Source organism: Sinocyclocheilus rhinocerous, unplaced genomic scaffold, assembly GCF_001515625.1.
Source record: "Sinocyclocheilus rhinocerous isolate Xijiao unplaced genomic scaffold, SAMN03320098_v1.1 scaffold1993, whole genome shotgun sequence".
In the NCBI taxonomy this organism is placed as follows: Eukaryota; Metazoa; Chordata; class Actinopteri; order Cypriniformes; family Cyprinidae; genus Sinocyclocheilus; species Sinocyclocheilus rhinocerous.
This window is the reverse complement of record NW_015665016.1, coordinates 24,047-36,389: the sequence shown is the minus strand read 5'-3', so window position 1 is coordinate 36,389 and position 12,343 is coordinate 24,047. Positions and strand designations below refer to the sequence as shown.

The window sequence follows — 12,343 nt, the reverse complement described above, 5'->3', positions numbered from 1 at the left end:
AGATATATACATATATATGTATATTTATACACAGATGAGCCATTACATTATGACCATACGTAATAACCTGTAGGACCTCCTTTAGCCCGCAAAACACCGGCCAAGTGGCAAGGCATTAATTCAATGAGGTGCCGATAGGTGTTCTGTGGTATCTGGTACCATAATGTCAACAGCAGGTCCTCCAGATCCCGTACATTGCGGGGTGGTGGTGATGTAGCGTGAACCCGCTTTTCTAAGCTGAACCACAAATACTCAGTTTGTCAATTTGGAGGCCAAGGCACTAACAGAAATTCACCATCATGTTCCTCAAACCCACTCCTTGACAATTCTGGCAGTGTGGCATAGCGCATTATCCTGTTGGTAATGGCCATCACTGGCAGTGAATACAGTTGCCATAAATGGGTGCACTTGGTCCACAATGAAGTTCAGATACCTGACACCTGTCAGGGATTGTGCTATTGGGATAATGGGGCCTAGAAAATATTGCCCACAGCATAACACCACCTTCGGCAGCCTTTGTCTGCCCAACAGTGCATCCAGGTGCCATAGTTTCTGTTGGTAATTGGAGTATCCGTGTTCAGCTGTCGACGTGATGCACCAGGAATTTTAATTTGTCAGACCAGGCCACATTCTTGCAATCATCCATGGTCCAATCTTGAAGATCTTGGGCTCATTTCATGCATTGTTGGCGAAGACATGCAGTTAACATGTGGACCCGGCTGGGTCGTCTGCTACGCAGGCCCATATGCAGAAGGTTGTGATGAACTGTGTGCTGTTACACATTGCCCTGGACACAGATTCGTTGTTTGGCCATCTGTGCACCACTTTTGATACATACTCACAACAGCAGCACTTGAACAACCCACACGACGCGCCATTTCTGAGATTGAAGTTCTGAGGCACAGTGCCATCAGAATTTGTCCTTTATCAAACTTCTATAAATCGGCAGCTTTTACCATTCTGACACTGAACACTCTACTGACCGAAAGCTGGTCCTCGGATGGTATGCACCTGCAGCACCATTTGGTTGCACTCATTGCTATAGGGTGGGGTTGTTCATAATTTAATGGCTCATCGGTTTATATATATATATATATATATATATATGTATATATATATATATATATAAATATAAATATATACACTGTGCCTGTGTTGCCTGTTTCCTTGGTTCATTTTCCCCCCTCTAGTTAGTTTCTATGGTCCCACACCTGTTTCTGTTCTGTGTGATTACTTTCCTTGTGTATTTATACCCTGAGTTTCCTTAGTCCTATTGTACGTTCTCATCTGTTTTATGCGATTGTGTTTACCTACTCCTGAGTTTTCCTGTTCCATTTGGATTGACTTAATAAAAGACTATTTCAAATTAAATAGTCTATCGTCGTGTGCTTTATTACAGCCACCGAGCTGTGACAGGAGAAGGAACCGAAACTGGACATTTTATTATTATTATTTTTTTAAAAATTTTTTCCTCCCCCCCTCGCAATAGATATACCAGCTGTACGTCTGCTCTGTTTGGAGCAAGAGGATCTCTACCTCGAGGACCACACGATGGAATTTTTAGATCTCGCCTACCTGACGCACTACCCGGACATCTGCCTGTGTACCTTTTACTAAATTGGACTCAACAACATGACAAAGGCTAAGCTGTCCGGGGAAGGTCCTCGAGGGAGTGGATGCTGATGAATTGTGGCTTGCCTTTCACTGTCTGCCCATCAGAGGACATCACCAGCCCCACTCCCGTTCCTGAGCCCAGCCAGCCATCACCCCGCTGCACAGAGAGATCGCTGGAGCCCACCGCAGACAGAGAGCCCGAGCCTGCCGCGATTCATGATCCAGCACAAAAGGAAGCGTCTGAGTCTGTCATCGCCCCAGAGGATGAGCCTCACTGCGCATCTGACAAGATGCGCGAGCTGGCAACATCGCCCATCCCCGAGGGAGTCCTTATGGAGTACAAGGGTATGGAATGGAGCCCCGCCCACACTCCCGTTACTGAGGATGAGCTGCTGCTGGCCTCTGAGCCATTTTCTGAGATTCTGAAAGAGTTTGATCCCCTGTTTTTCTCGTCTCCTCTGGCCCCGCCCTGCCCTTAATCTCCTGGATCGCCGCTCGCTCCGCCCAGCATACTATCTCCTGCATCTCCTGCGTCTCCACTGGTTCCACCCAGCTTAGTATCTCCTGCATCTCCTGAATTTCCTGTGTTATCACCCAGCCTCCCTCTCCCACATCCCAGAATCTGTCTGTTCCTTGGCCTCATCTCCACTGGCTCCTGTCTGTCCCTCTGCTCATCTTAAATCTGCTCTACCCTTTTGTGTGGATCCGCCTCAGGCCTTTCAGTCTCCAGCTCCGCCTAGGCATGAGGATCCCCTGTCTCTGCCTCCAGCCTCCATGTCCCGGACTCTACCACGTCCCTCTGACCCATCGGCTCTGCCTTGGCTCCCTTGTCTCCACCATGGCCCGTATTCCCACTGGCTCAACCGGGCTTCCTCGTCCCTCCGACTCCGCCTTGGGATTCCACTCCTCTGGCTTCGCCTCTTCCCTCCATCCATCTGGCTCCGTCTGGCTCCTCCTTCCTTCCAGCTCCGCCTTTATCTTCAGTCGCTCCAGCTCCACCACGGTCTTCCAGGTCCCCATCTCTGCCTCAGTCACATGAGCTGTCAACTCCGCCTTGGCCCTCCGGATGTGCAGTGTCACTCTGGCTCTCTGTCTGCTCGGCTCCACCTGGATCTCCACCTCCAGCAGATCCTTCTCTATCGCTCGTCCCCATGGTGTCATCAAGGGCTTCTACACCATGGACTCTGGTTTACCACCTGACTCCTCCCTCTGTCATTCCCACCATGGTTTTTCTCGCCATCACCTTTTCCCAGTCCCTGCCTTTCTCCTGCTCCATGGCCTCCTCCAGAGCCCCCGCCCTCCCTCCTCAGTTGGATCTTTTGCGGTGCAAGGATGTGCTTTTTCCGGGGGGAGGGATGTACTGTCAGGATTGTAGCCTGTGTTGTTTTATTTCCTATGCCTGTGTTGCCTGTCTGTTATATATATATATATATATATTACAGCTTTTAATTTATTTTGAATGTAGGATTTCCCGTAGGAAATCTAAAAGAGAGCTGAACTGTTTATGAGGATGATTGCAATTTGGGGGTTTGGGGACAGGGGTACATGGGAATAATTTTGCGATTTAAAATTAATGTGTGAATAAATTCATTTGATTAGACTGCTTCCAGATCCCATGCTGCAGAAATGTCACAGCATGCCTGGGGAAGTCGTGGCCTAATGGTTAGAGAGTCGGACTCGTAACCCAAAGGTTGCAAGTTTGAGTCTCAGGTCCGGCAGGGATTGTAGGTGGGGGGAGTGAATGTACAACGCCCTCTTCCACCTTAGATACCATGACTGAGGTGCCCTTGAGCAAGGCACCGAACCCCCAACTGCTCCCCAGGCGCCGCAGCATTATTGGCTGACCACTGCTCCGGGTGTGTGTGTGTGTTCACTGCTGTGTGTTTGCACTTAGGACGGGATAAATGCAGAGCACTAATTCCTAGTATGGGTAACCATACTTGACCACATGTCACGTCACGTCAGTTTTTAAGTTTGTTACATGAAGTTATACTGATTACTCCGATGCATGAAGAATTGATAACGGTAGTAAACTTAACAGTGGGTTAATTTCAGGATTGAAGTCAAAGCATTTAAACCAGATTTGAAGGTTTCTCATTTAATAGTGTGTGATTTACACTGTCAGAGAAAATCATTTTGAAGATATTGCTTTACAACGGTGATGCAAGCAAAAAAAAAAAAAGTAGATTTGCATGATGTGCACAGAGATATACTGTAGTTAAACAGTTACATTATGAGAACAATATCACAATACAATATACAGATGATTTTACAGTGATTTTTAATCTATAAAATAAATTCTGAACTATCTGCGTTTTGACTGGAAAAGTACACATGATGTTTTGTATTTGTGGATACATTTCAGACAGTATAAATGCAAATGGCTCATATTTAAAAGCTAAATGATTTCACTTTTTTTTTTCACTTGTGAACAAAAACTTGTTGAAACTATTTAATTGTAGAACTCAGTTAGCTTGTGATGAATAAAACTGTGTTTTGTTCAGTACTGAGTGGATGTGGACAGTGTGTTTATGCGCTCAACAGAAATGTCTGTGATTGGATACAGTGCTCATTGCTTTAAAAACACGAGTTTGAGCCGCCTATCAGTGGCTACCAAGCTGATGTCAGACATAATGTGGGGGAAGTTTTCCAGGCTGTCTGTATATGATCCAAAATGGTTTAAAAGATCTGTTGTGGTTTTCCCCCTCATCATGCATATGATGATTCACTGTGGAGGAGAACATCATAGAGCAGTGAAAACCAGGGACACTTTAGTTTTTAGTGTTTTTGAGAGGGAAACAGGTTTCCAAGGCATCATAACATCATTTGCAATAATGTTAAACAAGTTTGAAAGAACTTTAGACATAACTAAGTAACATTTTAATGACTACTATGCTTATTTCCCGGTAGAATTGGAATAATATATTGGAAAACAAGGGGGAAAATAGACATTTATGAATTAAATTGCTTTAAATCACTCCTTTAGATGCTTTTTTAATACTTACAAGAGTCAAACCACACGCACAGAACTATGGGATATCATAGTGAGCTTATCTAAGAGAAGGGCAACTTAGTAGACAGGTTATTACTAATAATGGGACTAATTTCTCATGTAACACCAGGTTACACCACCTTAATAGTATAATAGTATACTAATATAATATTAATAGTATAATATTTTTTAGATGATAACATAACACTGTCATTCAAAAATTTGGGGTCATGGTTTCCACAAAAGTATTAACCAGCACAACAGTTTTCAACATTGATAATCATATGTCTCTTGAGCAGCAAATCAGCATATTAGAAAGAATTCTGAAGGATCATGTGACACTGAAGACTGGAGTAATGGCTGCTGAAAATTTTGCTTTAACATCACAGGAATATATTATATTTAAAAAAATATGACAATAGAAAATAGTTATTTTAATATTTATAGTTATTTCATATTTGAAAATACTAGATATGCACATTTTCTGAAGAAAATGCTTGCCATGGCAAATTTTTGATCAAATAAATGCAGCCTTGGTGATCATAAGAGACTTTCAAAAACATTAAAATGTCTTACAGGCCTCTAACTTTTGAATGGCAGTGTATTTTTTTTAAATTAGCACCAAGTTTGTGTCTAAAAAAAGTATATGGTATATGTACATTCTCATTTTCTTATAGGTCCTTTAAAATTAATTTTACTCTCCTTTAACTTTTGAATCTGAGGAAGATGATGGTCACCAGTTGTGAGGCCTCCAGTGGACACATTTGAGCAAGGCTTTCACAGTACTGCAGCACTTATTAATGATAAAATCTGTATTATCCATTTAATTTATTATACTTTTAAGTTTGTTGACTGAAGTTTTAGTGGATATTTCATCATGTTGCTTGGTGATTGTAATGATTGTTTACACCATGTGTGAAACTGCATTACCCATAAAGCTAAGGAGTGTCAGGAAGTGACATGGGTATTGTAATAAAGAGGTCTCCAGAATTCGCGATGCGTACCGCATGGTGTCCCTGAGTTTGTGATTAATATTATAATATTTCCACGATAGCTGACAAGAAAAACACTACAGTAATGAATGGCTTGTAAAGAATTCTGGGTCAGAGGAGCATGCATCCTGAATTATGTTTGTGTTTCGAGCATGATCCCTGCTCCCAGGCATGTACTTTTCATTTGACCGTGTGTCAGCTGCTGAGGAAGAGCTCTTATGTGCCTTTTCAGCTGCACTGGAATTTAGCAACATCTTGTAGATGTCTATAAGGATGTCTAAACTTTAATCCTGGAGTCATATGATTTATTATATACTGATCTTCAGATTTCCTGTCATTGCCTGAGTTCTCCCTGTCAAAAGATGGCCTCCATTTGTGTCTTCTTTAACCAGGATTCTTGGACTCTGATCAAGTCCACCTAGTGAAGCCTAATTCCAGATGTAAGAATTATTTGTTTTTTATGGATTCTGTGAACTCAGGCTGACTGAGAGATTGGAAGTTTTCCACGAATCCGTGGGTGGAAGGAAGAAACATATACAATAGGTGTATCTCCTCGAGATATATTTGAGTTCAAGATGAAAGATGTCCCAGGAATCCTGCTCCTCCAGCTATGGTCAGTGGATCTCATGAGACCAGAAAATAAAAACTTAAGGCAAAAAAAGCAGTCAGTATTGAGAGTTTGAGCAACAGAGAGAATCTTTGCAAGTGCAAGAACATGTGAAATGCCACTGTGAAGTGCATTTGTTTTTATCTATTGCATCTTCTCACACTAAAGTCTATGTAAAACAAAACTGAGCAGGTCAAGCCAAGGTTGTTATTTGCATATTTATTAATCCAGTGATTTACCTCAGGTCACACCTCAGCATCAGCAACTAAAACACACCACACACCAAGATCAAACACCATTCACACGCCACATCTGAGTAAATCTTGCATTAAATATGGATCAGAAAATCTGAGTGTCAGCATTTGTTCATCTGTTTTCTAGGCATGGATTGGTCAAGTATAACCTCTACATAAATATGATCAAAGGTGCCACCTTCAACAAACCTTCCTGCCACCTTCAACAAACATGATTTCCCAGACTTAACAAGGCTGTTTTACACTAAGCACTGGTGTGATTGGTAGACCAGTGTAGCCGTGCTCAACCAACATAGACTTTTGGTTGAAACTGGTTTGTTCTTTCTTTCTTTTTGAATCTTTAGTGCAAAGTGTACTGAGTCAAAAAAATCAGTGACCCTACAGTCTGCATTTGAGAAGCTTTTTTGAGAAACCGTTCTCCAGTAGCCCAGGGATGAAGCTGTTAATTTGTTTATGTTCAGAAGGTCATGGGTGGTTATAAAAAAGCCTCTTTATTATTAGCACATGTGGGGATGATAGATTGGGTAGATAGACTGAGAGGTCGATTAGAATCAATTCATTCTTGTTCACTGCAAGACTGATGATACTGATTATAAAGTTTTGTCTGCTCAAAAGAATAATTGCCTGTGTTCTTGATTATTGCATACTGTCATCTGTGTTATGTTTTTTTTTTCTTTTATTATTTTATTTTTATTCAGGGCTGCTGTCTTTGAGGAGGCCAAGCTATCTCAAAAACAAATTTGGATCCGAAAATAATTGAGAGTATTATAAAAAAGCCTCTTTATTATTAGCACATGTGGGGATGATAGATTGGATAGATAGACTGAGAGGTCGATTAGAATCAATTCATTCTTGTTCACTGCAAGACTGATGATACTGATTATAAAGTTTTGTCTGCTCAAAAGAATAATTGCCTGTGTTCTTGATTATTGCATACTGTCATCTGTGTTATGTTTTTTTTTTCTACTTTTATTATTTTATTTTTATTCAGGGCTGCTGTCTTTGAGGAGGCCAAGCTATCTCAAAAATAAATTTGGATCCGAAAATAATTGAGAGTAGAGAAGTAAAGCAAAGCAGTCAATGTGAAATTGGATCAGATATAATCAACTTTTTAGTAACACAATAACAGCAGCAGATAAAGATTTAGAGGGAGCTCAAAGCATTTTCATTGAGCTCATGAAACAGACCAGTGTTTCAGTAATTTAGCATTATTTATATACTATTATATACTATTATAGTGTTTATTAATATTTTTAATTGCCTTTTTATTTTTACATTTTCAGTTTTCATTTTAAGTTTTAGTAATTTTGTTGTCATTTTTAGTAATTTTTTTATTACTATTTAGGTTTAATTTATTTTTATTTCAGTTTTAGTAATTTTAGTACTTCAACTTGAATGATTTTATTTCAGTTAGTTGCCAAAGAAACATTTCTTATTTTAAATTAGATTTTCACCTCATATTTATATTTTATTTTATTTCAGCTTTATTTCAGTTACTGAAAGGGGGTAACAGGAGAAACTGTAATTTACCAAATTCAATCATTAAAATGAAAATAAATAAATAAATCTGTGAATAAGCCTCCTTATAGCAAGGAGCTTTGTACATTAGCTGAAGGTAAAACTTGAAGCTTGAATTGTTCCAAATGGAACTGGAACATGAATTTATACTTAATGACTTAAAGATACAGACTCTGCCTCCTCATTTTAGCCTCCTCATGCACCTGGTTTTGTTTTGGTAATCTGATTCCATATATAATGAATGGAAGCTCTTGCGACACGGACACAAAGCAGAATCAATTAAGTTGACCATGTTTTGTCACTTACTCTGTTTTTCTGTCTTCTAGGGGCCTATTTATTACAATTCATGACCGCTCCCACATCTCCACACTACTTCAGAGCTGGCCAGAGAAGGACATTCGTGTGAGTTTTGCACACTCCCAAATACATCATCCTGTACTATTACACAATGTACCAGAACTCTCACTGTCAGACAAATTAACACTCTCCAGGGTTTCACCAATTCCAAAGACATTGATTTATATGACTTGCACCATGAAAACAATGCCAAAAAGTCATATTAATCTGCTCGTTAAGCATTTAAAAGTTATTAAGGTAATGATGTACGGGGTGCTATGACATGAAGCAGTAAAAATGTTAAACACCTTCTTCATCTGCATCACAATGTTACCGGGAAAAACATGTTGTTCTTGTTTTGGGATCAGTTGTGTCCAGTAATGGGATTCTATTACATCTCATGCTGTTATTTTGAATTTGTAGTTTATTGTGAATATGTGAAAATGTGATTATAAAGGCAGAAAATCTGTTTTTGCTGGAGGGTAGACTTACAAGCCAACCTAGCCAATCACAGATATTAATGTACTGTATATGTTTAATCCAAGATAAAAACATAAAATTATAATGAAGGAAGTAATTTGATCATAGAGTGCATAAATTAGGCCAGCAAGCGTATTGTATGGGTATATGCCTTTTAAAAGAATAAATGGCCCACATTTTATTAAATCTGGTTCAAATAAAAAAAAATGGTAAAGGAATTGGTCATTTATGGAGTCTGTTTGTGAATTGTCTTAACTTGTATTTTTTTGCTAGGCTGTAGTGGTGACAGATGGAGAGAGGATTCTGGGCCTGGGGGATCTGGGCTGCTATGGCATGGGCATCCCTGTGGGTAAACTGGCCCTCTACACCGCCTGTGGTGGAATGCCACCTCAGCAGTGCCTGCCTGTTATGCTGGACGTAGGGACAGACAATGAGGTACGCAGACCTGTGGCACCACAGTCAACCAGACCGTGACTGCTGACACACGCTTGCCATCTCGCTTACTCTGACATAATCAAAGAGGGACTTAACTACTCTTAGCAGCCGCATCCTCTCTCACGACTCTAATCCACCAGCATATTTATTTTCACTGGTCGCAGCATTGCAATGTTGTAGCAGAAGGACAGAGGTGACGGCTGCAGTAGCTGTAGGCTATGAATAGCCCTGTGAGTTCAGAAGTACATTTTGTGAGCATCATTCTTAACAGGGCCAAGGGTGTGGCGCCACAGAAAAAGAAAACCACTGCCTCATCTACCAAGGCTTTGTGCCAGTGGACACCTGGCACTTCCTTCTGTGCCAGAGCAGTGGCTTAGCCATGCCATTATAGATGCCAAATCTCACATGGATGGAGAGAAGGAGAAAAATGCCCCCAGTCTGACAAAGCAATTTGCTTTATACATTTACAGCAAAATCAGAGTACAGGCAGTTTTAGCTTAAAATGAAAAATAATTTAATCAATAATTATGGATTACAAAATTATAATAGCTTATTTGAAAAATATTGTTAGATGATGCTAACTAGCTACTTGATGCTAACTTGAGGTACTGTTTAAATATAAAGTCCAAATATTTGTATTCAACCAACTAGTTAAAATACATTTAATGGAAAACAAAGGATTTGATGTTCAGGAGAAAGTAATTTTACCATGCCTCCTGGGGGCGTTTTACCCCACAGACAGCTTTGGGGAAAAAAATTATGTCATTCTGAAAATGTAATTATATTCTTAAATAACACATCTACAGGTCTTAGTATTCTCATATCATATATAATTGTGATGTTCTACAAAACAACAAGCTTTAAAAACATTTTTTTCTTACTGCTGAAAATTAGATCACTTACTGTGAAATACGTTTTCTCTCATGTACATCACCAGTGTAAGCTTCATGGTGAATACTTCTATATCACTCTTGTCAACGTAGTCCATAGCTACAACAAAAATGTATCTTGACTTTATCTAGTGGTTATTTTGGGAAAAACTTTAGGGGGGCATTTTACCCCAAGGAGGCGTTTTCCCCCACTCTACCCTATATATTTCTTACAGAGTTGTGGTTCTTAAAATCAACAATAAATCACATGCTGTAGACCTTTAAACATTTTAATTAGAGCTTTCAGTTTAGTGGGTTCATTTAATCAGATTTATTCTACACACAAAGTAATGGAGAAAAATGCAAGGCATTACTAGTCAAATTTTTTTACGTTCACCAATGCTGCATTTATTTTATTAAAACAGTCAAACTGTAATATTGTAAAATTTTTAAATTTACTGTTTTATTTTAATACATTAAAAAAATATTCCTTTGATGTCAAAGATGAATTTTCAGCAGCTATAACTTCAGTCTTCAGTGTCACATGATCCTTCAGAAATCATTCTAATATGCTGTTTTGGTGCTTAAAAAAACTATTCTTAATATTATCAATGTTGAAAACAGTTGTTCTGCTCAATATTTTTGTGGAAATTGTGATACACTATCATTCAAAAGATTGCGGTAAGATAGTAAAGACATTTATTATATTACAAAGATTTCTATTTCAAGTAACTGCTACTTTCTTTTCATCAAAGAATCCAGAAATGAGAATCATTATTAATATTTGAGCACCAGTAATAACTAATAATAACTGAGCACCAAATCAACATATAGAATTAATATGAGTGGTCTTATGTCATGTCAACAATTCTTGCTTTTGCACAAAAATTTGAAGTTCCTCAACTCAGCTTCACATTCTTGTCTGTACAAAAGCTCATAAATGAGTAAGAGGGTAAGAGCACATTAACACTGTTGTGTAACTGCTCTGAGTCAGTTTTCCCATTCACTTCTGCTTCAGTATCCAGCAGGTCAGCTCCACATGTGTCTTCTGCTGCAGTGCTAAATGCGGAGTGGCCAGTCAGCTATTCAATGTATCCTCGGGCATCTAAACACTTTAATGAGTTGACTCTCTAGTTTTTGCCCCCCTGTGTTTGCATCCAAGTGTATTCAGCTGGAGGAATGGAGAGAATTATTTTTTTCGATTATGTTTAATTTATTTCTAATTTGTTTTGGTTATATTTTATTTATTTGTTTATTTTGCACTGTCTGGGTTAATGTTGCATGAATGTGTTCACAATAAAGAGTCTGTTTTGTTATTAAAATGATCTCAACGTAAACAGACAGAAAAGCAGTATTTCATACCCGCACACATGGCTTGCTATTTAGTCTTCCGTCCCTCTACAAGTCAAAAATTGAAAGACGACTTCTGCTGCACCATTTGGCTGACTTCAATGGAGACTGAGGTAATTAAGACCTCGTTTTCATGATATTCTGAAGAGATGACAGGTCTAGTGATTGATGAATTCACTGCTTATACCCCCACAGCTGTGTGTGCGTGTTATAGGACTGTGTAGTCTGATGATTAAATGAGTGTTATTAAAGGATTAAGTCTACTGTTATTTCTAAAGGAGCAAGACAGTTTTGACTCTCCAAACGCAGTCACTAACATCAATACAGACAGTGAGGAATCTGATCTATGATTAGCATACATCATTTAAGGGTGTTTGATCCAGGCCCTGTACACTCTGGTCAAACTCTAATCCGTAAAGAACGCTGTCTGTGGTCTGGCTGCTAGAGAAAGTTCAAGATGTGCAAATAACATGGAAGGGCTTTATGCAGGCTTATTGTGAAGAGCTTAAATGTGCTAATTGTTCATGTCAGCAAACTGGATTTCCTGTCAGATACTATTTGCATTTCAGTGTAAATATCTGCAGCTGTTTGCACCCTTCTGTAAATATATACACTATTACACATACAATTATAAGATTTTATGTATATTATTTTAATAGAGTTTTATATACTAAAATAGATACTACTAAAAATATGCTTTTAGATATAAAATAATTACAATTTTAACGGTAGAAAATATAACATACAATTTTAAAATATAGCACTATAAGTACAATTGTTTATTTTAGAACATCAACATTATTTCATAATTTTTATTATTATGAGGTATGTAAACTGTATGTATACACATACGTGTATATATATGTATGTATATATATATATATATATATATATAT

The 12,343-nt window shown here is 38.7% G+C and overlaps 1 protein-coding gene across 1 annotated transcript in view; it reads left to right on the top strand.

Annotated features, from left to right (window-relative positions):
- Positions 1-12,343, top strand: part of LOC107730934 (NADP-dependent malic enzyme, mitochondrial-like) — an 85,306-nt gene that overhangs the window by 54,275 nt on the left and 18,688 nt on the right. The window contains exons 4-5 of the mRNA XM_016541898.1: positions 8,304-8,379; positions 9,067-9,228. Of these exons, the coding sequence (XP_016397384.1) occupies positions 8,304-8,379; positions 9,067-9,228 (238 nt within the window). The remainder of the gene's footprint in view (positions 1-8,303; positions 8,380-9,066; positions 9,229-12,343) is intronic.